Raw genomic sequence first — 26,655 nt, 5'->3', positions numbered from 1 at the left:
AACTAGGCTGGAGCCAGAAGATAGTGACAGCCGCTTCCAGAATCTTCCTCTGAATCGTCTTCCATATTGAGTCTCTCTTTCCGTCTGCACTGCCACTGGGCAGCCCCGCCTCTGTCAGCAGCTCCGGCCTCGCTGTCAGCAGCGCCTCTTCACTGTCTCTTTTGCATTTACGCTCCTTCAGCCTCCTCTACCCACTGTGGCCAGAACAGCCAGCGGAAAACCACCCGTTTTTTTTTTTTATGAAGTGTCTTTCCTACCAAGCCTCCAAGGGTTCCTTCTGGTTCAAAAGACTGGGGGACTCCACCCCATCTTCACACAGACATGTTGCTGCAGCTCGGTCGGACTCCGTGGTGCCCTGCGCATGCGCAGTCACTGTGTGCTGCAGCTCGGTCGGACTCCGTGGTGCCCTGCGCATGCGCAGTCACTGTGCTCTAGGCGTTCTGACTTCCACCTGCCCACCGGAGCACAAACCATTATTTACCCTCCAAGGAGCAGCCCTCGCCCTCGCCCCACACACTCTGTGCCGTCTCTTCAGCCGCTTCCATTCATCCTTCTCCCAGACCCTATAGCCCCGCGTGCTGTTGCTGCTTTTGACAGGTGACGAGGCAGGTAGAGGATGGCTCCTCAGCTGCGGATCTGTTCTCAGCCAGAGCCCTGGCGTCGGGAAGGGAGGAGCCAGACCACGTCTGGAGTCAGGGCTGTCATGGGTCCTCAAGCAATAATTGTTCAGCTGACCAGCAGGAAATAAGCTTAAATGGCAGCATGGGGGATTTAGATTAGACTTAAGGAAGGATTTCTAGAGAGCAGTGAGTTGTTTGGAGAGGACAATCGAGGAAGGGTGTAGCAGTAGGAGGTCTTGTGATGTTCATGAGAGATCAGAGACAGCTCACCTGGGAAAGGCTGACAGGGTGTGTGGTGGCGGCCCCAGGGCAGGTTTGCATAGAGAACGGGGAGGAAAGACAGACATGGCCGAGCTCCAATTTCAGTCTCCGGCACAGACTCCAGTTTTCATCTGGAACCTGCCTTTCTCCTCTGGTCTTGTCATTGATCGGTGCTCTCTCTGCTTGCCCTCCCATGACCCTGCCACAGTCAGGCCATTACTGACGTGGACACAAGAAGTGAGAAAAGAAGGGACACAGGAGGCACAAGGAAGGTGGGGGGCACCAACCAGCCTTGTTAGAGCAAAAGTCACAGAGCCATTCACCTGTTCTGGAAGTCCTGAGCCAGAGTGGCTTTGCCATTCTGTTGCCCGAGACCTGAGCTTTACACCAGCGATCAGGTGCACAGTCGGCTGTATGCCTCAGTCCCCATGCCTACCTGCCCAAACGGACAGAAACACCGTGATCTCTGCCACCCCCGGGTTTCCCCAAGCACACGTTGGCTAACCAAGGCTGGCGATATGCTTTGGATTGCCAGAGTGTGGAACCACTGGCTCAGCTCCTGGACAGCACAGCTTCCTGAAGGCCCATCTAGAGAGGAGGTGGGGTACTGGTTTTATGGTAAGCCTGGATGTATATTGTGCAGTAGAATGCGTGCCAGTGAAATGGGAGCACAGCTGAGACACGGGGTGGGGGGGGACCTTCCTCTGCTGTTTTGCCTGCTTCCATGGAGCATACCTCCAGACTGCTGCAACGTGGCCCTCAGCCCCCATGCCTTCTGCTGTCTCCCTGCGGATGTGGTGGTGGGCGCTGAGTGACAGGAGTGGCAGAAGTGAGGAACAATGACAACTGTGATGGAGTCAGGGGGACACGGGCAGCAGGAGACAGGGACCTTTTGGTGCCTATTTGGGCTATAGGTATAGAATCGTTCATACAGCTGTAGCTGTCTCCTGGTCCTCAACGGCCGGATTAGGTGCGTGCCGGGGCCCTCAGCTCTGTTCATTCAGGGTGCCTTTGTGGGTCGGGGGACCGGCCCTTGTGCTTTGGGAACCCCTGTATTGGGAGATGGAGGGGTGCTAGCTGGCGGGGCAGTGGCCGCTCTCTCCTCGGGACCACAGGATGATGGGAGCAAAGGCTGCTCTGTCAGTCCTGGAAGTTTTGGAGAACACTGGTTCTCCTTCTGTGACCTTCTGTCACCCCATGAGGAGTTCTAAGTGATTCTGAGATACCAGGTACAAGGGTAGACTGGCCTAGGCAGCAGTTTTCAGACTTTCTGAAGACATGGAACTCTTGTACTAAACCACACCATGTTTCTGGTATATGTGGGATGATGCATATTATAATGTGCAAGCAAAACTTCAACATTGATATGGTTCCCTGAGTTTCACCCGTAGAAATCTCACAAAAAGAGGGTTACAAGTGTTTTTAAGATATAGTTTTGCTGCAAAATAAATCTTTAAGATACATTTTTATTTTATTCTTTTCCTTCAAGCCAGTGACTCTTATTGGAAATAATGGGTCTAAAATAAAGTACTTAGGGTAGTAGTGTTTCACTTTTTGTGAGATTCAGATGGAATTTGCGGGGTTATAATAATATTAGTCTCACATTCAAAAAATACATTGTTGCTATCTCCCTCAAACAAATCAAAGACATTTTTGACTAAAGGTAGTAGCAGTTGTATCAGTTTTTTAATTTATAAAATTTTAGAACTTAAATATTTTCCACTTCTTTTTGTCATCATCTTGATGACCCTGCTATGGGTTGAAAATATGAAATATAATATGAAATTAGAAAGAAACGCACTCACACAAATGTAAAATACAAGAAAATGTGGCTATTTCTCAAAATAGCCACAGTTTAACTTTGTTTGCAAACCAGTCCCCAGGATCGTCAGTGAGAATAGGTGAAACTATGGGATGCAGTTTAAAAAACCTTGATTTAGTTGATAAATAGGAGAAATAATATGGTAATAGCTAAGATTTATCAGTTTTTTAAAAAATGCCAACCTACTCTTTTATCCTGTGATCAAGCATGGATAGGAGAACTGCTGTATCTCCTTGTCTTTACAGATGAGGAAACTGAGACTCAGAAGGACGTATCTTGACAAGTCCACAGTCCAGGGACCGGGTCAGTCTATGCATTTAACACCTCTGTTTTCTGCCTGATATGATGTGTAAGACCTTCCCAGACGGCACCTTCTTGGCTGTGTCCTGTGAAAGGCTTACGTCCAATCTCTGTTAACAATGTCACCACTGGCTGACAGGTGGGGTGTTGACTAGGCTGACAACTGTCTTCCCCCCAGCCCGTAAATAAGGACAGCCTCTTCCCCCCACATCAGAAATAGAATGGCACTGACTCTGAACTTAGTCCCTGACATTTGCTCCTCACCATGTTAGACAGCAGCTCCCCAGGAGTGAGACAGAGAGATCTCCCAATCCGGCCAGGGAAGCTGGGAAGATGGGTGGAGCTGGACCACCAGGGTGGAAATGTTGAGTTCTGGGGAGATTGCTGCTGGTGACAGACCGGTTGCAGTGGCCTATGATGGGTCCAGAATCTTTGCTTAGTCCTGTTCTTTCCCACTGCCCTCTTGTCTGGTATTTGTTTAAGGGGAAGGGCCAGAGGAGGTGAATATGTGGCGATTGGGTAATAGAAATCTACATTTTCTTTACTCAGTTGTGCGAAAATGTAACCACTTCAGATAGAAAATTGTATTTAAAATTTTTTCTATTGAATTTATTGGGGTGAAATTGGTTAATAAAATTATATAGGTTTCAAGTGTACAATTACATAATACACCATCTATATATTGTATTGTGTGTTCACCACCCAAAGTCAAGTCTCCTTCCAAGATTGAATTTTTTAAATTGCTAAGCCTTTACATAGTCCAAGGCTAGATTGGGTAACTGTTATGGGTCCTCACATGGTTCTTAGTTCCTTGTTGGCTGGGATATTACAGAGTACGAGTCTGAATTGGGATTCTGACTGTGGCCTTAAGCAATTGCTTAACTTCTTTGAGCCTCTGTTTTCTCAACTGCAAAGTGGGATACAAAATATTACGTCTTGGGTTGTTGTCAGGATTAATTAAAATAATTTATGTAAAATGCCTTGCACTGTGCCTAATGGATCGACGTCGTACAATGAATGAGAATCCTCCCTCCTTCAAATTTGTTTCTGCTGTGGCCTCTTCCCCTTTCAGAGTACTTTGAGGCTATGGCCTCTTCTCCTCTCAGGCTAGATAAATGTAGATTTCTTTTCTTGTAACTTCTGCACTAAACTACAGCGTTTTGAAGCAGTTTTATGGTGAGTGCTGAGACCCTAATAGATTTAGATCTGGCATGGATTATCTATTTAAAGCAAAGAAGCTTCTACTTTAAGCCTCTTCTTTAGAAATGCTTTAAACTACACCAGGACTTGGGAGGATATACTCTGTTGAGGCATAAAAGGGCACCTTGGAAATTGTCTTTTTCTGCCTTCCTTAGAAAACATAGTTTCTTACGCAAGACCAGCGCTCTAGGACAGGGGTCCCCAAACTACGGCCCACGGGCCACGTGCGGCCCCCTGAGGCCATTTATCTGGCCCCCGCGGCACTTCTGGAAGGGTACCTCTTTCATTGGTGGTCAGTGAGAGGAGCATAGTTCCCATTGAAATATTGGTCAGTTTGTTGATTTAAATTTACTTGCTATTTATTTTAAATATTGTATTTGTTCCCGTTTTGTTTTTTTACTTTAAAATAAGATATGTGCAGTGTGCATAGGAATTTGTTCATAGTTTTTTTTTTATAGTCTAGCCCTCCAACGGTCTGAGAGACAGTGAACTGGCCCCCTGTGTAAAAAGTTTGGGGACCCCTGCCCTAGGACATTACCCTTTGCCCCCTCCTCTTGGAGGCCGGGCTGGAGGCAGTCGCCCTGGGTCTTGGCTCAGCCTGAGTCCTCTGGTTAGTTTGAGCAGCATTGGAAGAGGGTCTGAGGCCCTCAGGAGTCACTCTTCCAGTGAGTTTTCTGGGTTCTCTTTAGCGTTGATCTGTTTTTCTGAATCAGCTCAGAAATGGCATTTTTTTCTGCGGGGGGTGGGGGCACTTGTGTTGTGACCTAGGCCAAGAAGAGACTTCTCGAGGGGTTTGCTGCGTGTGGGTGGCACACCCTGCTTTGGCTTATTCCTACCTTGAAGTCTGGGCCTGGGACTCAACTCTGTCTCGAAGGACATCATCTGTATGTGAAATGTGGACAACAGGATTGTAGACTCAACACAGCCCATGAGGGTGGGGACCGTGTCACTGTGTCCCTCACCATGTGCCCAGGACCCACACTCTGCCTGGGCTGGAGAGGGGTTAATAAATATTTATCCAGTAAATGAATGTAGCAAGTTGTGGCACCAGGATACAAAAGTGCCTTGCTGATTTTGATTTATTTTTCAAGGAACTAGATGCAACGGCATTTTTGTTCATAAAGGCATCTTCAGGAATGATGGGAATGGTCCTCTGCTTCCCTGCCATGCCTGGAGCTACAGCAGCTTGTCCTCTAAGGCCTTGTTTTTAGCCACATGATTTCCATCCCTCAGATGACAAAATATTCACCATCTGTCCTCACCCTGTAGTCTGATGGCCAATGCAGGGGGTGGGTGTGCCTCTGAGAGAGGGGCTGCTGAATGCTGCTGGCAGACCTGGTCACAGCACTGCTGTGAACTGGAAGCTTAGAGCTCATCCTGACTGGTGAGATTCAGAGTTCCTTCCAGAGAGAAGGCTGGAAAGATGCTGCAGTTGCCATCAGCCCCCCACATGGCACCATATGGAAAGATGCCACGCTGTCCTGTGCCTGCTTTGCCAGAAGTGTGTGTGTGATGCAGAAGAACGGGAAACTTGATCAGTTTCTAGGAGATAAAGAAACTAAGAGGAAGACCCCTTCCCCTCGCACTTCAAGCTAGGGCAAGCTTCTCCCTCCCCTGGCCTTGTGTGGGCCATTGGCTCTCAGGTTTCAATGTTCCCGAGGTGACAACAGAATCTGGGGTAGAGCTTGGAGGAAACTTTGCTTAAGGGGCAGGTGTGGGTTTTGTACGTGCTTTACCCTCAACCCTTTTAAAACATGCTTACTATAGGACACTTGGAAAATAAAGAAAATGCAAAGGAAAAACAAACATGCCAACCCATCTGTATTCCTGTCCTTTAGAGAGAGCCACTGCTAACGTCTTGGAGTATCTCCTTCTGTCTTTTGTCCTTTCTCTCTGGAGTGGGAGGAAGAGATATATATGTATGTATGTGTGCATGTATGTTTTATATGTATGTGTATATGTATGTATTTATGTGTATATATATCTACTCATCTATCTACACACACATGCATATATGTTTGATAGTCTGCTTTGCTTTTATTTAACTTTATATTGTAAGCATTCTATTGGCCTATAAGAAGTCTTGAGAAACCCTTTGGAGCCTGGAATAAAAGTCTTTAGAGCCAAGTCTTTGCGGGACCTGTATCGCAACTCAGAAAGCTGAGAAGCCCCTCTGTGGGCAGAGGCGGGCGGAGGCGGGCGGAGGCGGGTGGAGGCAGGCTGGCCTGGTGTGTCTGGGGGCGTGTCTGGGGTGCGCAGAGCAGCCAGCCCAGCCCCCGCTGTCTTGTTTGCTTCTCGGATGGGAGCTTCTGCATAGAGGTCTTCTCAGCCAGGTCTAGTGTTTCAGGGAACTCTGGATGTAAGGGTTATAGATGTCTGAGCTACAAGAAAAAGATCCTCAAAAGTCAAATACAGGAAGCCTTTCTCTGTGCCCAGGAACTGAAAGGGCAGGAAAATGGAAGAACCATTCTTTCTCCGTCCTGCTAATCTTCCATGCCTGCCTGTAGACTTTGACATGTTCTATTTACTTTTCCTTGGCCTGGTTTGGGTCAACAGGGTTTCTCTCCTGCCCAGAACAGCCTCACACTTGTGTGAAGTAAGATGTGAGCCTGGGCTCTGGACAGCAGTCATTAATCCTTGTCTCAGAGACACAGTGGGGATTCCGCCCGAGATGGTCTGACAGCATCAGATTTTATGTGGCACATAGCAGTCCCCCACGGGTCCAACTATTTCTTTTTCTCTTTTGTCAGCAAGTGACTTTCAAGGTGTGTGTGTGTGTGTGTGTGTGTGTGTGTGGCACTCACGGGCATGAAAGCATCTGATTCTGTGTCGTGATCGGAAGCCACCACCAGGACAGCAGGAACTCAAGATGACAGTGGAAATCTCAGTGAAAGGAAACTGGGAACTCACGGTGCGAGCACACACAGCCTCAACATAATTCGATGACAGTGAGGCTGGGAGTTCCCCTTCTGCTTGTTTGAGGCTGTGCTTGCTCAGCTTTCATCCCCAGGGCTTAGTGCTGTAAGGGGGGTGGATTTCCTCAAGTGCTACAGAAAAAGTGACTTTTGCTGTTATCTCCTTTGTCAATGTAAATTGCTCCACTGCGTAAGTGGATGCAAAGATGAGCCTCTGTGTATGCTGCAGTATCTTGCTCAAATGAAACAGGCATTAAAATGACATCTTCCTTTGTGATAATCCCATGACATTGAAAGTATACTAGTTTTGCTGTTTGGTTATCATGGAGCCATGAGTTAATCCCCAGGGTCTGGGAGGGTGAATTACTCCCGTCTCATCTTCCCACTGTGTTTAAACACTGAAAGGTTTTTTAAATCTTGGGTGGGCTGTGGTAAGGCTGTTGTTGGCCTGTGCTGTTGATAAGGGGAGCAGGAACTGGCCAAGGCTGGAGGACTCACTGCAGAGTATGTGAGTGGATGAATACCTAAGGTCAGATAAGTGACAGTAGCAGCACCACGAATCCTGAGAGGTGGACTCGTGAGGGACAAAGGTGGCCTTTCTAGCAAGATAAGAAAAGAGACTTGGTCCCAATGAGTGTCTGTCGTTCAGGGTAAGGGGCTCATTTTTGAAGGGACTTTGGGGCCCAGTCATCACCCAGGATGGGTGGGGGCAGGAAGCATGCTGGGACTGGGGCTCACCTGGCCCTGTTGTAGGAGGGGCTAGCAGTGTATGAGCATGACTTCTCTGGGTGCTGTGAGGCTCACTAAACAGAATCTCTGTTCACCTTGTTTGGGGAATGTACGGTGGTATCAAAGGGCAGAGCAAATCAACAAGGAGAGGGACACAAAGACTACCGGGGCTATATTTTTGCAAGTAATTTAGCTAGCAGCTTTCTCCTTCAATGTGCATGACCCTATATTCTTGAACAAGGGCTAGTGATTGTGCCCTCCAAAGATATTTCTGAATATGTGAGTGTGTATGTACACACAGATGTGCAGGTGTCCACATAATGAACACACTCATGCCTCAGCTAATGAACAGATGCAGTTGGCTGGCCCTTTCTATCCCCCTCAGACTCTCCACCTTGCTCTGGGTCAAGTGCCATTAGCTTCATTTCAGCCACATTAGGAGTTCCTGAGGCATTTTGTTGGCCAGCCTGGGAACCTGACGACCATGCTCACTGTCACTTTGCAAAGTCTGACTAAGTTCTGGGCTGCTCGTTCCACCTCCCGCAGCCGGCGAGTGGGCCTGCATTCCCATTAGCATCTACATATCCTTATAACTGGTATTTCCAAGCCTCTTCTGCCTGTGATTACAAAATGGTGCCCCATTTACCTTCACTCCAAAATGACAAGGATTCAGCAAACAGCAGTCCCCCACTCTGGGATACTTTAAGCATTTCCACAAGCTGGTCATAATTTCCTCCTGTATCTAGAGGATGCATTGCTGCCGTGCCTAGCACAAGTCACCCAAGCTTGTGCCCATAGAACTGTCTCTAGCTGCTGCCAAAGGTGTTGATTCAGTTGCCAGAGCAGGGCCAGGTGTCAGGTGGAGGTGGGGGAAAGGGCCTGCCTCGTTTCTGTGGCTGTCTGTCACCAAGGCCCCGAGACACTTCTCTGCGCGCCTCAAAGTGATCTTGAATCTCTCAGGCACCCTTTTCAGGTTCTGCGCGCCCTCCTTTGCCTGGAATCTCACCGAGGCACCCATGAAAACAATTGTCTTTTCAGCCAGAGGAACTTAGTCACCACCCAGCACCCAGCTGGATCAAGGCCAATCCTGGTACCCCCCCCCCCCCACACACACACCCTGCAGCCATTAGTTCCAATCCTGACCAGTCTCCTCACTCATTCCCCCAGTTAGAAAACACGTCACATATCACTGGGCATGAAACGCTACTAGTGATGGTGGGGCAGAGTATGGTAGGGCAGAGCCCAAGGTGTGCAGCAGTAGTCTCCCCCATTGCCACTAGCCAGGATACTCAGTGACATGTTCAAGAGTTCTGAACTTAGTATTAATACCCACTGAGAATTTGGAGCATGTCACTGGGCAGAGCCTGTGGGAGAGTTCAGGATAACCTTGGAAGGAGCCGCTAGCCTTGATGGAGTCAATTACTCCTGCCAGGTGGAGAGATAGTGCTAATTTAGCAAACCTTACCCCCGGACATGTGTGTCATTGGGATGAAGCATTGGGCATGGAGGTCCAAACAGGTCCTTAAGGACACCATCTCCATTCTCTTTGCGTTGCATGCCATCTGACTATTTTTTATAATTCTTTTATTTTTTACAATTTATTTTTTACATTTTATTTATTCATTTTTTTAGAGAGAGGAGACACAGAGATAGAAAGAGACAGAGAGAGGAAAGAGATAGAAAGAACAGAGGGAGGAGCAGGAAGCATCAACTCCCATATGTGCCTTGACCAGGCAAGCCTGGGGTTTCGAACTGGCGACCTCAGCGTTCCAGGTCGACGCTTTTACCCACTGCACCACCACAGGTCAGGCCCATCTGACTTCTGTCTTGTAATTCATCATCTATTTGATGCACCCCAAATACAAGACCTTGTTAATATCATCAACTGAACCTTCGTTTTTCCCCAGTGCTAGTGGGCTGAGAGAATTGAAAATATCTGGGTCCTGAGTCCTGGAGAGCACACTGTTTATTTGATTTGGACTGAGAGGAGTTTATATTTATGCTGGTGGCAAAGTTTGAGGGATGGGGGGGGGTTGGGCAAATGACTTTGTTCATGCCCTTGATTGTGAGTTCTGTTGCCTCATAGGTTCTGATGGGACTGCAAGCAGGGAACAAAAACAAGTGCTGTCCGCCTGGACACCCCATTGGTTGTCAAGGGAGGCTAAAACCTAAGTGGTTTTTAAGCCAAAGGACTCCACTTAGTTCAAGAAATATATATTTTTTAATTAAAATTAATTTTTTTTTCTTTCAATTTTACTTTGTGTTGGTTTGAGGTGTGCAACTTAGTGGTTAGACAAGCACATACTTTAGTGTTCCCCTCCATGTTTGTGGTACCCAACTGGCACCACACGTAGTTATTACAGTGTTATGGACTGTATTTCCTATACTTTACTTACATCCCCATGACCATTTTGTAACTACCAGTCTGTACTTCTTAATCCCTTCACCTCTTTCACCCCGTCCCCCAAGTCCCCTTCCCTCTGACAACCACCAGTTTGTTTTCTTGTGTCTATGAGTCTGTTTCAGTTTTGTTTGTTTGTTTATTTTGTTTCAAAGAAACAAAAGCCACTCATCTTCCATGTTTTCCTTCTTGCCAGCATGCTTGTGGCATCCACCTTTCCCTTCCTGGCCTCATGGGAGTCCTGCCAGCTGTGACGGAGCACGCAGACCGGCTCCTACGGACAGTTAGCTCACTCCCTACAGACCCACAGAGAGCTGTGTGGTTCTTGGTGCTTTTATCTCACCCAGTTACTGCCTTGGCCCCTTCTTCTCCATTCTTCCTGCTGCTATATTTGGCTATAATGACCTCCCAGCTGGTCTCTCTGTTGTCTTTCATACCCCTGCCAGAGATTTCTAAAGCTCAGGTCTGATATTGTCTTTTACTTCCTCCACTGGCTTCTCCTTCTTTCAAAAAAAAAAAAAAAATAAGGAAGAAAAAGGCAACAGAGAATGTTCAAGATCCTCCATGATCTCACTCCCCCAGCCTGACCCTAGAGCCTTATTTCTCCCATAAATGGTCATTTCTAAACTATGTTTTGGTATTTTATTATTATTATTTATAAATTGAATTTGTTGGGGTGGCATTAGTTAATAAAATTACATGAGTTTCAGGTGTGCCATTCCATAATACATCATCTGTACCCTGCACCACCTGTTCACCACCCCAAGTCAAGTCTCCTTCCGTCGGTATTCATCCTCCCTTTACCCTCCTCTGCTGTCTTCTGAAATGAGTTTGCTTCTTTACTTCCATGTACCAGTCTGAGATAACCTCTCCTTCTGACCCCACAGAACTGGGTCAGCTGCTCTGGGTCCAGCACACGGCCTGGCCCTGCGGCATCAGAGGTGCTCAGTAGTTCTTTGCTGAATGCATGCCTCTTTTTTCTTTTCTTTTCTTTCCTTTTCTTTTTGTTTCTCTCCCCTCCCCTTCCCTGCCCTCCCCTCTCTTCCCCTTCCCTCTCCTCTCCTTTCCTCTCCTCTCCTCCTTTTTTTAGTTAGGCAGCTCACATCTTGGACTTCCTGGCATCCCATTTTCTAATGTTTTACCCTTTTGCTTGTTTGTGACTTAGGCTTTGCTTCCTGGTTGCTGGTTTAGAAAATGTAGTCCCTATGGAGTTACCAGTACACATGTCAGTCTTTGCAACGAGCTCAGCTTTTGGGGGCAGAGCTTTTGTTGTTTATTTTTATAACCCCCAATGCACCTAGCACGATGCCTGGTAATTGAAGGGGGTGGGCAGAGAAATCTCCAGTAAGCTCTTTGAGGACCTATGGGAGGCCTGCTGTTCAAAACAAACATTCTTTGGAATTATTTTTTGTTAGTTTTATGCTTTTCTCTTGTTATTGATATATGATTTACATGCAGTGCAATTCACCCCTTCTAGGTGTATACGCTTTTATGAATTTTAACAAATTTGTATAGTTTTATAACCACCATCATAATCAAGGCAGAGAATATTTCACCACCCCTTCTGTCATGTTCCCCTCCCCCCCGTCCAGTCCCTGGCAATCACTGATCTGATTTCTGTCAACATAGTTTTGCCTTTTCCAGAATGTCACTTATAAATGGAACCATACAGTATACAGTATGTAGCTTTTTGAGCCTGGGTCCTTTCACTTAGACTAATGCTTCATAGTTTAGAAGTTTGATGACCTGCACCCGCCTTGTAACAGATGGGCACGGGCCCTGGGTTGGGGGTGCAACCTCGGTGAGTCTCAGCTCAGGGTTCCAGCGGCTCTGTCAGACCCACTGACCCTCCCTTCCCCGCTCCCCCACAATGGCACCTGGTGTAAGACAGCCTTCTCCCTTGGGTCCTGACCAGTCATCCCCGTAGTTGTGGGGGGCACAGTAGAGGAAGAAAGCTAGGTGGAGTGGAGTGACCACTAAATTCCTCCCTTGGGTAGGGGGTGGGTGGGGTGACGAAGGTCAGGCTTCTCCTGGCTAAAACAACAGAAGTGGTTCCAGCTGCTGAACAGCTGGAGGGGGACGTCTGCTTTCCCTCAGCAGCGTGAAAAGCCCTTTAATCGGGGCACACTGTTGTCAGGCCGGCAGCGGAGGTGTGCGGAGGAAGAGCAGAGCGATGGGGCGCCGCCCCTTCCCTTTGACCTCCCTTATCTGCGCTCCTCCATCTTCCCGAGCCCCACTCCAAACGCCGTGCCCCCACCCCGCCGTGCACCTGTGTAAATGCAGTGGCTGCGGGGTCAGGGAAGGGTGAGCCGAGCTGGCAGGACAGGGGTGTGGGCTCTCAATGCAGATGATGGATTAGATAGTGGTGGGTGACTGATGTTTTAATGGGAAGCCGCTCTTCGTTCTCAAAGACGTGGGCCCCAGAGGAAAAGGCTGCAGTTGGGGTTTTGCATATGAGGCAGCAAGTGACAAAAGGTGGACAGTCCCTGGTTGGAGAGGAAGACGCTGAGCTGCAGTGAGCCCTCTGGAATGTGCTCTCTCCTTTTTGTTCCAGGCCCTGGCTCCAGGAGTGGCTCCCCCACTTCAATAGCAGAGCTCCCTCCCAGGAATGCTTTCTGGTGCCTGAGTTCTAAAACCTTGAGCTGGACTGTGGTTTACACATGGGACAGGAAGAGTCTTCCTTTCTCAGGAAAGCTCTCTCTGCTTGCAGAGCGCTGTTTTGCTGTCCCTTGAGGGGCCACCACCGGAGCTAACAGCAGAGCCCCTCTGGCGCACCACCAGCCTCGGGCTGGGCTGGAGGTGCTGTGTCGAAGGAGGCGGTGCCGGTGCCGGGGAGCAGAAGGCATCTGGGCCTTTAGAGTCAGACTTAAAGGCATGCTCTACCCTTGCTAGCTCAACCGGCTGAGCTTTGGCTTTCTTCTTGTTCTTTTAGTCAATCAATTTTTATTGCTGGTCACTGGGGATCCAGCAGTGTGGCACCCAGCAGATCTTGGTTCTTGCCCGTAGGGAGCTTACAGCTTAGTGGGGAGGGTGGGCAAGAAACAAAATTGAACAGTTGGTCACTTAATAACAAGTGTGATGAAGGCCACAGTGTAACATAGAGAGTGTACAGAGGCTCGCTGGAAGGGTCCTGACCTCCTTGGGAAGTAAATGCCTCAAGGGAGCCACATCGGCTCTGAGATCAGGATGGAGAGGAGCTTAGGAGGTGGGAGCACAGTCCAGGGAGAAGGACCGGCATGTGCCAGGCCTGGAGACAGGAAGGACAGGACAGTGGGGCCAAGGCATTCTATGCAGCCGGGGTCCGAGTACCAGGGTCCTTTCCTGTACCTGTTCCCTACTGAGCGGGCACACACCTTCCCCTTCCCATTCCTTCCAAATATATATTTGTGGATGGAGCTGGAAAACTCGCCATTATTTACAGCCTTAATTCTGTAGAGAAAAATGATTTCAGGGTGTGAAACATCTGACTTACAAATGCATCCATTTTATTATCTGGCTGTTGTTCTTACTTTAGGGCATGCATATGGGAGCTGTCAGGGAGATCAGAGCACTAGTCACATCAGCTGTTAAGTCATACTCATTTCAGGCTTGGCCACCCTGGGCATCTCAGATTACTGCCTGATTTACGGGTGACTTGGTTTACCTGTAGGGTGGTGGAAAGGCTTCCTGGAGGACTGTGCGAGGTGATTCTCAGGCTAAACCAGCCTCCTCAGGAATGAATTCCGTGGTGACTTAGTGATCAGATGCCATGGTATATGGGTACTGTCTCAGCCACTTTGATACATTCTCATCAATGACTTAGTGAGTTTTTCCCCTTTCCTTTAATTCAAGGGAAGAGCGCTATGTGTAATGTATGGTTTTCCTTTTCTAATAGATGTTTCTTAAAAGGAGAAAACGGAGCAAACAGACTTCATTACTCTATGCATTTGAGAGCTTTAAGCTTTTGGTGGTGTTTGGACAAAGAATACCTCTCTTCATAGTAAGTGATAGGAAAGGGAGTTTCTTATCTAGGATATATTTATATTTTAGATAAGGTATGATATTCACCCATTCATTCTTCAAATATGTTTTGAACAACTGTTTTAGATCAGGTGCTGTTAAGCCCTCTTTATATAAAGAGGAATAAGAGTTTTTCTAGACATACAAACACATAAATGATAATGCAGTATATTAAGGATTTTTATAGAAGTATGAACACAATGTCGCTGGAGGATTAAGGGAGCTAATGATGGTGTTTAAAACATGAAAGCATTTGGTTTTTAGGATGATAACCTCAGTGGCTATATGGAATTTGAACTTGAATGGGAAGAGAGGTTGGGGGCAAAGAGTCAAACATCGAGGCAAGAGATAAAGGACTGAATAAAGTCATCATGGATAAGAGGAAAGCCAGCTGGAAAGATAGGCCCTGCCATCCCCTGGCCATTTCAGACACTCCAGTGGAGACACTAAAGAGTGGTGTCATCATGAAGATTTTAGCCCCAGGCAAGCTCCCAAAGGAACTGCAGCCAAGTGTGTCACCTCAACTGACACCACATGGAGCCGAGGAAGCTCCCAGATGAGCCTAGCCAACCCATGGCATGGGGAGAAATGATAAATCGTTGTTGGAAGCCACTAAGTTTGGGGGTGGTTTGTTTTTCAGCTATTGATGAGTGAAGCAAAATGTTCAAAATGAGTACCTGGCCCTGGCCAGCTGGCTCCATGGTAGAGCATCAGCCTGGCATGAGGATATCCTGGGTTCGATTCCTGGTCAGGGCACAAAGGAGGAGCACCTATCTGCTTCTCCACCCCTCCCCCTCTCACCTCTCTCTCTCTCTCTCTCTCTCTCTCTCTCTCTCTCTCTCTTTTCTCCTCCCCTTCTGCAGCCAAGGCTTGATTAGAGCAAGTTGGCCCTGGGTGCTGAGGGTGGCTCCATGGCCTGTACCTCAGATACTAAAATGGCTCTAGTTGCAATGGAGCAAGGGCCCCAGATGGGCAGACCATTGTCCCCTAGTGGGCTTGCTGGGTGGATCTGGATGGTGCACATGTGGGAGTCTGTCTCTGCCTCCCCTCCTCTTGCTAAAATAAGAAAAGAACAAATTAAAAAGGAATGAGTACCTGAAGCTGTGTTACCCATGAGTTTATTAATGAACACCTCTCAAGAAAGTTCAGTGTAGCCTGGGAATTTTGAGTCTGATATCATAAAGAGGAAGGCCACTTGCTGCTCTAAATTGTGGACCTCTCACTTCCAAACCCACTTGCTGGGCCACTGCCTCGGTTGTTTAGTGTGGTTCCTACCCCTGCTTTTACACCTGGGAAACATGCAGAGATAATGCATGTTACCAGACGAATGCCTGTGTAGAGGTTTAGACACAGGTTAAGTCAGCATAGCACAGGTGGAAGCTAAGACCAACTCCATATTGTGAAGTCTCAAACATCTCCCAGATGGAACCTTCAGCTGCCTCTATTGTTCCTTATATTGTCATGGAAACTTGGCAGGCAGTCAAGCCTAACACAGCTTGTGGTATTGGAGTGGTCTCTCTGAGCAAAGGCTGTAGCAGGGTTTGCATTCTGCTCTGCTGGAGGCTCCAGGGCCAGATCAGCATGTGTGAGTTTTTCAGACAGAAGGGATTGCTGGTCTAACATTGATTTCCTTTACCCTCACCTCTTCTATGGTAAAGAATACCCTCATTGGTAGCTCACTATTCCAGTAGGAAGGATGGATTGTTTATATGTATTTCAAGTGCTTGTCCTACTTTACAAATGTGAGCAGACCACAAAATGTTGTGTGTTTGCTTTGGAATCATTCACTCGCCAAGGAGACAGGGCGGAAACGGTTGCAAATGTACCATTGTCCGGACTCCTTTTGTTTGCTTTCCTTATTACGCAATCTTATTTAACATAATTATTTTGTTTTTGTTGTCTTTTGGTCAGGAAGAAGGAAGGGAATGTATGTGAGGATTTTTATGAAAATACTATTTTCCCCCAGAGGGAAATGGTTCAATGTTTGCCTCACTGGGGAAACAGCTTGCCTCTGCCCAACACCAAAAATTTCCACCAACTATGGTTGCTCTTGAGCCCACAACAGACTTCTGTGGCTCAGAGGTTCAGGTCTCAGCAGGCTGACTCAGACGCTGAGTTTTGTCTGTGTGCTGAGAAAAGTGACCTGGACCACAGGCTGATGTTGGCGACATTTAGCCTGTACCTCCTGCCTCCTGGAGAAAAGAGGAGAAATCTGCCTTTGTGACTTCTGGTAGACTGGGATGAAATCCTGGGATGTCCTGTTGTTGACACATAAGTAATAAGCTGATTTCGTGTTCAGTTTAAGAATGTGGAAGTTATCCTCAGGTTCTGCTTCTTTTCTTCTCCTTGGTCCAATCTGTCTGAGCTCAGCTCAACTAGGAGAAATTCCAGTGAGGATGAACCTCTCCTTCCCTCCCTTCTCTAACTGTGCTCTTAAATACAGTAGCCACTAGCCACACGTAGCTAGGAAAATGTAAGTTAACCAAAATTAAATGCAGCTACAAATTCAGTTCTTCAGTTGCATTAGCTACATTGTAGTTCTTAATAGCCCCGTGTGGTTTCTGGCTGCCATATTGGACAGCCAGATGTAGAACATGTCCATCACTGCAGAAAGTTCTGCTAGACTGTATGGCTTTGTAGCATTGCAGAGACTCTAGGATTAAATCCTTCCTGGTCCTGCAGTATCCTGTTCCCTTGCAGTGTCATTGTCTTGCTTGTGTGTCTACCCTAGAATGGAAGCTCATTAAGGGCAGGACTTTGTTGGTTTTGTTCTGACGCCCGTGCCTCCTGCAGTGCTGGGCTCATCATAGTACTTGCTTGTTGAGTACAAAAGTAGATGAATGGGTGGCTGCAAAAGCAGTGTTTGTGGACACACAGTTATCCCCTTGGGGCCCTGGAGGTTCAAGAGGTTCTATTAGGGTATAATCATCCTAGCAAAACTCCATTTTTATAGAACTCATTGCCTTTCAAAATGTTTCTGATATATTGATTTTTAGGGAGTGAGAGAGGAAAGGAGAGAGAGAGAGAGAAACATTGATTTGTTGTTCCACCTTTTCATGCACTCATTGGTGGATTCTTATATGTGCCCTGACCAGGAATTGAACCTGTAAGCCTGGTGCATCGGGACGATACTCCAGTCAACCAAGTACCCAGCCAGGGCTCATTGCCTTTTTTTTTTTTTAAACAATCACAAACCCACACGGTTCCTAAAACATGAAAACGAGACACCACAGATGACTGAAGCTAGCCTTTAGCAAGGACCCTGTGCTATGTTAGAACTTTTTTATTTGGTCTCAGGAATCAGCAATTTCTAGATGGAATCTTTTGGGATCTCTTCTGAAGCTGGAAGGATCTCCACATGTCGGGTTTGGTGGGGCTTCTACTGAAGCTCTAACCTGTCTGCTGTAGACAGAGTGTTTCCCTAGTTAGTGAGCTGGTCTCTGGCACAGCTGCTGTGGCATCTCTCTTGGCCCAGAGGCTGCCATTTCTAAACCAAATTTATGAACTGTATGTAGTTCAATGCCCCAGTGGCGCCCACAACTGTCATCTCCTGTGAGCTGAGGAGGAGACAGCAGGGCAAACTCCTTGAGTTTAAAAGAAAATGTCTTTTCTTGATGCCTATTTCTTTTTAAGGTGAAAAGGACCCTTTTGAGGAGCTTCTCACAGTAGGCTCAAAGGGCTAGGCTGTCTGAGCCAAGGAAAGCCTGGCTCTGGAGCAAGGACATGGGTGTCAATCCCAGCATGGACATGTGCATGCTGTTTAATCTTTCAGAAATTGCCTAACTCCTCTGGGCTCTCCTTTGCTTTTTTTCTTTACCCATTGTGATATATTCTCTGTGGTATTAGTTAAGGAGTTCAATTATTTATAATCAGAAGTTATATAGCCAAGAGGCAACCAAGTAGAATACAAAGAATTGGTGTGAAGTCCTTGCACTTTAATGCTTCACAAAGTCTCTTACTTTAGAGAAATAAGGATGAAAATGAACAAACAAACAAACAAAAAGCCCCACAAGCTCCCTGGGCTCCAGAATCTCAACAGAAAATAACATCAACAGTGAGTGAAATTGTGTGTATTACATGGAAAACAGATTTGTGCAAATATTACAATTAACCCTAGGGCTTTTATGGAGATGGTTTTTATTATAAACAATAAAATATACATCATGTGTCAATGACACACCTTTCATGTTGAAAGGGTCTCTAATATGAATTGCTTTAATATTAATTCTGAAGTAGAAATGTTTAAGAACCTCACAGAGGAAGCAACCCAACACGGACAGGCTCTAGTGATCAAAGACATTCTCTTTTCATGTAAAACAAACGCCATCCACAATTACAGAGAGAAGGTCCTAGCTGCAGGTGTAACGGGTCAGGCTAACGTGCCAGACTAAAAGCTGTGAGTACAGCTGGGGATGAAACAAACTCTGCACCCAACCAGCTAAGTTGGGCTGGGTCCTTGGAAGCAGTGGTCACGTACTGTTCAGCTTGAGCGGTCCAAGGACAAATGAAACATCAAGCAAAAAATATCCCCTTCTCTTTAAACCTACCACTCACACCACATGTACTGGCCACCCCCATCACTGCATTGATTAGGCGCGTGGAAGGCAGTCCAGTTCTAGTCCGGAGCCATCATCCCCTCTGCAAAGCTGCCAGAGGCTCCAGGATGATCCCGATAGTAGTTTTCCTGAGAGCCACCTGCCACACATCTTCATGAGGTGACCATGACTGTACACTTCCAGACTGCTTCCGGACTCGGCCCCTTGATCTGTAAAATGAAGATTGTGACATACCCTGCCTTATAGGGTTACTGTGAAGATTAAATCGTTAGCATAGCATAAGTGATATATAATTATCAGCTTTTATTATTATTACTCTTCAGACTTCAGTCTGGCTACCAGATCCCTCTGTGACCAAGGATGAGTTCCTTGGTTTTTCCAGGTGGTAGAAGGTACAGATATTTTCATCCTCGTGTGATCATGAAAACAAAGGGAATGCTCTTTCTTGGCACCTGCTGATTCACATGGCAAAATGACCTAATAAGAGGTCTGAAAAATCAGGGTGTTACCTCATGTCAGTGGCCCTGACTTCCACTGACAAAGAGAGAGTGGGATGGTGACAGCAGAGCCTTCACCTGATCTTGATCAGCCTGGCCCATGAGGACACTGCACCTGCCGTCTGGCTTGGTGTAGGGAGCCTACAGAGCCAGGTCTGGCTGCATTTCTAGGTGGCAGACAGATTAGGGATGGGTTTGAGGGAGCCTTACTGAGTGACGAAGAGAGGCCAGCCTTTGCTGTTTGCATCCATCTGTGTCCTGTGCCCATCCAGGAGCCTTTGGCCAGAGCTTTGCAAGCCTGCTGCATTCAGCTGGACCTTTGGTTCCCAAGATGTCCTTGGTGCACCGTCAGTTGTAGGCTGGGAGGGCTGTAGTGGCAGAGGGGACAGGGGTCGGGGTGGGAGAGACGCACCTCTCAGCCTCAGAGATAACCTAAGTTCTGAGGTGGGCTAGGGCAGGAAGCTGTGGACCACTGCTGCCCACAGCATAATTCTGGAGGGAGGGGAAAGCTCAGGGCGTAGGGTGCAGGAGAGGCCTGGAGAGCCCCTGGGGTGGCAGGACCCTGGGAGGCGAGGCCTGCCGCAGCGCACTGGCCGGTTCTGAGGTCATGCTCGGTGGGAAATGCCACAACTGGGATTCATTCACCACACAGAGACTCGAGTGCCCCAGCATTGCCCCAGCATTGCTCTACCAGTGGTAGTCAACCTGGTCCCTACTGCCCACTAGTGGGCGTTCCAGCGTTCATGGTGGGCGGTAGCGGAGCAACCAAAGTATAAATAAAAAGATAGATTTAACTATAGTAAGTTGTTTTATAAAGATTGATTCTGCCAAACTTAGCGAAAATCCGACATAAAGTACTTAGTAAGTAATTATTATTATATGCTTTAACTTGCTATAACTCTGCTTTATAAACTTTATAAAGTAAAGTTACTTCCCTACTTTATAAATCACCATTACTGTGGAACCGGTGGGCGGTTAGAAAATTTTACTACTAACAGAGATACAAAAGTGGGCGGTAGGTATAAAAAGGTTGACCACCCCTGCTCTAGACGCTGGGGATGTGTCCACAGGCAGAACAGTTATCCTTGTCCCTGTGGGGTTCCCAGCTGGGGCTTTCATTGTTAGTCAAAGCATACACATCCATTCGTCATCACTAACTGCGCTCAAAGCCATGAAAGAAAAGTGGGGTGTGAGAGGTTATTACTGGGGACCCATCCTCACCTGTGAGAGTTTTAAAACCACTCAGGGGTTTTCAGCAAGGGCAGCCGGGGGGAGTTGAGGCTGAGGACCATGTGCCCCTCCTGCTATCCAGTAAGCTCCTCCCTCCTGTGTGTGGTGGTCTGCCTCTGGACGTGACTCTACATTTTATTGGGTGTTATCCCAAAACACTAGACTTCATCATGAAACACTCTCAGGATATTTCCTTTTGGGCTTTGGGATAGACCCAGGTTGAAACTGAGTACAGCAGCTTGGGGAATCTGAAGAGAGAGCCAAGACGCGCTGTCCCTCCTGACAAAGCCGGTGTGGGGTGTCCGCCCTCAGCTGCTCCCTCCCTGTGCTGAGCAGCCTGCACCCAGGTGTGTGGCCAGAGTGGCAGGAGGGACTACTTGACAGCTGGGAGGCAATCTGTATGATAATGGACAGGCTTGGACTGTCTTGAAATTTGCCTGGTAAGGGTGTGTATTTCCAGGGCACCCCTGAAGGGAATGGACTTCCCTCTGCCGTCTGGAAAAGTGTCAGCAAGTTCTCATCTTTTTGCTTCTCACAAAGGGCCTGCAGATATACCCAAAACAGGTTGTGTTCATACCTTCCCTAACCCCTGTGAACTTGGTGTGATACCTCAGTCAATTCTAGCACCACTGACCGCCAGATGTGTGCTCATGACATTGCCATGCATTTTGTGGGATATCCATTCCCTTACCCCATGCTGATGAAGAGCCTTTGCTGTGCCCAGAGCTCTGCTATATGGGGTGGTTGAGAGAAGACACAGCTCTCAAGGCCGATACAATGTAATCATGGGCTATCTAAAAGCAGCTCATGGATTGTAGGACCTACTTATTGTTTCCTGACTGTATTCTATAGTAGCTAACAGGGGTTCACTGAGAAAGGGGTTCATGGTCAAATAAGTTTGGGAGATGCATCATCATATATGTCCCTTGATTTATGTAACAAACTACCACAAAACTTAATGGCTTAAAATAACAACTTCTTATTATATCTCATAGTTCTGTGGGTTGACTGGGCTCAGCTGGGCGGTTCTCATTGGGATCTTTCATGAAGTTACTTCCTTTAATATTTGTTAGTTGCAATCAGAGGATAGTTGGGGGTAGATTCATGTGTCTCCATGTCTCGGTTGTCTGGGGATTTCTCTCTGCTTATGGTTTCACCATATGCTAGCTTGGGCTTCCTCATAGCATGGCAGTCTCAAGGTTGTTAGGCTTCTCACATGGCAGCTTGTTTCTGCCAGAGTGTTGCAAGAGGTATAGGTGGAAGGTATACGGTTTTCTATGAGCCCGCTTAGAAATCCCAAAACATCACTGCCACAGCATTCAATTGGGTAGGCAAGATAGTGAGGCCAGTCCAGATTTAAGGGGAAGGAATTAGACTCCATAGCTCAATGAGAAGAGTAGCAAATAATTTCCAGCTATCTTTAATTTACTGTATCTCTTGGAAATTTACAATGTATGAGAATGTATCCAAGGTGTTGTCCTACAGTAAAGAAACCTTTTGGCCTGACCTGTGGTGGTGCAGTGGATAAAGGGTCAACCTGGAATGCTGAGGTCGCCGGTTCGAAACCCTGGACTTGCCTGGTCAAGGCACATATGGGAGTTGATGATTTCTGCTCCTCCCCCCTTCTCATTCTCTCTCTCTCTCACCTCTCTAAAATGAATAAATAAAGTCTTAAAAAAAAAAAGAGAAACCTTTTTAAACTCAGCATTCTCTAAGCTGATTATTATTATGTTTAAAATCAGGAAAACCCTTGCTCACACAAAAAAAATCATTTAACTTACATTCTGCCAGACAACAGTGGGCAGATATTAAAGGTAATAGATTTGGGGCTCAATATTACTTTTTAATAATCAGAACATTCCAAAGATGCTAGGGAGTTTCTAATTTGGGGAAGTACCAAGAGAGAGGACTTGTGACCATCGGCGTGGGTGGAAAGGCTGAGTGTCCCTCCCAGTGATAAAAGCTTTGATTTGACCTCTGTCTAATCTTGATTCAAATTCACCACTTACAGCTATGTAACACTGGGCAAGTTACCTTTCTCTAAGCTTTGATGTCCTTATCTACAAGTAGATGGTTTCTATTTCATAGGGTTGTGAAGATTAACGAGATAGATCCTGCATGGGAATTGTGTAGCATAGGTGCCTTCCTTGGTTAGACTTTGTGGCTGTTCAGTTCCCTTCTACTTTTGGAGTATATTAATACCTTTGGGTTTCTTCTGGACTTGCTCAAGCAAACCAGAATTGTAAGTCATGGACTCACCCTTCATTTTCTTGCAAGAGTAACCTCTAAACCCTTTCACTTTTTCCAATCTAGTTTCTCATAAGTGACCGCGACCCTCAGTGCAACCTCCATTGCTCCAGGACTCAACCCAAACCCATCTGTGCCTCCGACAGCAGGTCCTACGAGTCCATGTGTGAGTACCAGCGAGCCAAGTGCAGGGACCCAACCCTGGGTGTGGTCCATCGAGGCAGATGCAAAGGTAAGTGTGTGCCTCTCTGCCCAGTTGAAGAGAGGTTCTGGGTACCACCGCTTCCTGCATGGTGCACTCCCTGTGGGGGGAGCTCAGAACGTGTCTATTTGGTTTGCTATACTATCCTCTCAGCCTTTCTACCAGGGACCATGAGAAGAGCTGGTCTACCTGAAGGAACACACACTTTTCTCTCTTTCAAATAGTGTCACCAGGCTTGGGTTTAGAGAGATATGTTGCTGTGTGGCTAATGCTATTTACTTTTATTTTATAAATGAAGATACTTAAAATAGCAAAACATTATTGCTGGCCTATGAATAGGAATTCCAAATTGTTGGTCACGAAATGTGGGGGTTTTTTTTTGTCTGCTCAACATGTTTAAAAATACTCAAAACAATTGAGACAACACTTAGAAATTGGAGATTTGACATAAAAATCTGGATTTTTGTACATGTCATAATAAATTGGAAACACTGAGAATATTAGGTCTGTATTCCCTGCCATAAAGCAACAATGGCTGGAGCTGAGTAGCCCTTACCTCCTTTACAGAGGACCCTGTTCTCCAGTCTGTCACAGTCCGCAGCACCCCATATTTGTCTCCAAGCTGAATGTCATTCTTGGCACACCCAGCTTGCTTCTCTCATTTATGTCACTTATCTGCACCCTGTAGATATTTGAATTTGCGATTCTGGACTGCTTAGAGCCATTAGAGGAGTTGTGGGACACTAAGCAGGCCACTCGAGAGTGTCTGATTTTCTAAAGAAAATGCTTGCAATTCTTGAACTATAAAACATTTCTGAGGCCCTTTGGGCATGTTTTTGAATTAAAACCCAGTGAAAGTAATAGAAATGGAACTTTTATTTTCCCCCTGGGAGGGGTGCGGTACTTGGGAGAAAAAAATTAGTAGAGCCTGGTATCGATGCAACCCCGCACTTTTCTAAGAAGAACACCGAAGGGGAAGATGAGGCCAGTGGCATCGGCCAGCCACTCACTGCCCTCGCGAAGTTAGAGGAGAGGGGGCGGTGTGTGTGGCTGTGCGTGGGCTGCTGCCCGCGGGGGTGAGGGGCGGAGGCTGTGCATGGGCTGCCCCACCGCGCCGTGGTTTCCTCTCGGCGTTCCTAGAGGGGTAGCCATTTTGTCCCACGGCTCCTGCGTGGAATGGAAGCGAAGTGGGAAATCGGCTCGCTCCTCCCCTCTTGTAGACGCTGGCCAGAGCAAGTGTCGCCTGGAGCGGGCGCAGGCCCTGGAGCAAGCCAAGAAGCCCCAGGAGGCGGTGTTTGTGCCGGAGTGCAGTGAGGACGGCTCCTTCACCCAGGTGAGGCCCCCGCAAGTCTCCGGGCCGTTCCCTGGACGGAGGCCCAGGGGAGGTGCCCGCCGCTCGAGCCGGGGCTTTCTGGGAAGCAGCGGAGGGCTCTTTGACATCCTCTGTGCTACCTTCTGCTGCCCATGTTCCCCCTCCTGGACCCTCTACGCTACCCCTTGCCAGCTGGCAGTGGGTCCTGAAAAGGCGTATGCAAGTCTCAGCCAGGAAACTGGCATTACTCGGTCCCCATCCTCCCTGCTGGCCCTCTCCATTTTTCTCTTCTGTCAAATGTCGGCTGATTATTTTTTCTTACCCTTGCCAGTTTCCATGGGCAACCCTGGTATTCCCTGCACTGTTTATTGCTACCCTCTGTGCTCCCCGTCTGCCTGCCCCCAAGTCCTCAAATGAAGCAGTGATCCCTTTGAACACAAAGTGTACTGTGGATCTCGGAGTATGTGTGGTGTGTGTGAGTGTGGGCTGGATGGTGTGTGCACGCACATGCGTGCACAGTCATGTGTATGCATGCACATGGATTTTAAATTTCCTTTTCAGGCAGTCCCATCTCTCATCCTGCTCTGGGTAGAACTATGCGTAAAGGTAGCGCCGGCTGTGTTGATGTTGGCACAGGTCATTTCTAAAACATAGGCAGCGCGGGACAATAGGGACAAAAGGCTGTTCCTTCTTGAGCTGTTAGGCTGGCGGTGGGACACAGCCTGGGAGGTGGGAGCAGCTGGATGAGGCTCTGTGGGATGTAAGTGGGGAAGGCCACTGGACAGGGGTGAGGCAGCCACATAGGATGTCCTGGTGCCGGGACTCCCTCAGTGCAGAGAGCTGAGTTGGACGGCGGGAAAGGCCTCAGAGGTTTCCAAGCTTCCCTGTAATTCTGAATCAGTGGGGCAGAGAGTGTGGGCTGGCCTTTGGTCCCATGGGTTTCAGATTTCTTTTCCAGCTGGGCCCAGGGGATTGTTAATTTCAGTGACCACGGCTTGGGAGGAAATGTGAAGGGGTGGTGGGGAAGCGACTGGACCTCACGTTTTTAAAAGTTCCCAGCTGATTCAAATGTTCACCCGGGACTGCGGGCCACGGCACTAAATTGACCGTGGCTGCAACCCCTGTGAGAGATGCTTTTACTCATTTTCTCACTGAAGCCTCACCCTGTGAGGTAGGTGCTATCGTCCCCATTTTCAGAAGCTGCAACCCCAGTGGGATGCAGAGTGGCAGAACGGTGATGCAGACTCCCTCTCGATCCAAAGGCCTCCATACTTGGCTGTTCTCTGAACCGGCAGCTTTAAAGGAGATCCCGAGGAGCGGACCGGGAGAAGGCTGTCTAGTGCTGTGGTTAGCACACTGATCCTGGAGCCAGACTGTCTGAGTGTGATTCTCAGCCCAATTCACTGAACATCTCTGGGTTACCTCCATTATTACACATAATAATTATTACCATATTATACATACTGTATTATTATGTCACTCTTATTACTATCACTAATGAGTATTACTATAGCTTATCTCATAAGATTGTGGATTGAGTTATTACATGTAAAACACTAGAAGCCCCCTAGACTGCTCAGTAAATATCTTACCACCACCATCATCATTATCTCCGTCTGGTTTCGCTATTAACATCTTCCTCAGAATGTATGGATGACATCACTTTCCGAAAATAAAACCTTTCATTGAACCTCCCCAAATTTGAAAATTGATGAACTCCCTCATCAATTTTTTATTGTGAAAAGAATGCCGGCGATCTTTGTATATGGATCTGAGAATTCACGTATGGGGGAGAAAAGCAGACCTCTGTCGGCTGGGTTTGGGGCCGAGACGGGGTAAAGGTCACAGGGAGGAGGCAACTCGTTTTTCCCCTTTCTCCAGGCTTGTGTAATCCTGAGTGTGTTGCTCATGAGAGCGGTTGACCCCTGCCCTCCTGGTTCTGAAGTGTTTGCTACCTCGTGACAGACAGCTGCTGGCCAGCTTTTGTTTGGGCGAGGCTGGGCCAGACCAGGTGGTGTTTGCTAGGGAGAGGAACTTCCAGATTAGTCAGGGAAGAATTGCTAAGTGAGAGGGCCCCTGAAGTTCAGCAAAGGTTGGATAGACAGTCAAGAACCCCCTCATTTGTTTGACACGCTAAGCACTGCCATGTGTCTTCAGGCTCACAGCTGGCCGCCCTGGTGGACAGCCAGGCAGCCAGACAGCCTGCCGGTTGCTGTTACAGTGATTGAAATGGATGTGCTTTTTCCCTTGATCAAAGACACTGCAATAACTTCACAGAATGAGGCTGCCTCTTCGAGTGTGCTTCAGTTGCATTGACGGGCTGCCAAAAGGATGGGACAGATGCTTTTCTCCCTCCCCCAACCT

General features: G+C 47.5%; 1 protein-coding gene across 3 annotated transcripts in view; it reads left to right on the top strand.

Annotated features, from left to right (window-relative positions):
- The window catches only part of SMOC1 (SPARC related modular calcium binding 1), a 156,911-nt gene that overhangs the window by 53,642 nt on the left and 76,614 nt on the right, over window positions 1-26,655 (top strand). For all 3 annotated transcript variants that reach the window (XM_066274144.1, XM_066274143.1, XM_066274142.1), the window contains exons 2-3: window positions 22,844-23,009; window positions 24,200-24,312. In XM_066274144.1, coding sequence (XP_066130241.1) covers window positions 22,844-23,009; window positions 24,200-24,312 — 279 coding nt within the window. The remainder of the gene's footprint in view (window positions 1-22,843; window positions 23,010-24,199; window positions 24,313-26,655) is intronic.

Source organism: Saccopteryx bilineata, chromosome 4, assembly GCF_036850765.1.
Source record: "Saccopteryx bilineata isolate mSacBil1 chromosome 4, mSacBil1_pri_phased_curated, whole genome shotgun sequence".
Classification (NCBI taxonomy): domain Eukaryota; kingdom Metazoa; phylum Chordata; class Mammalia; order Chiroptera; family Emballonuridae; genus Saccopteryx; species Saccopteryx bilineata.
Note: the sequence above shows the minus strand (reverse complement) of the source record. Positions and strands in the feature narration are given on the sequence as shown.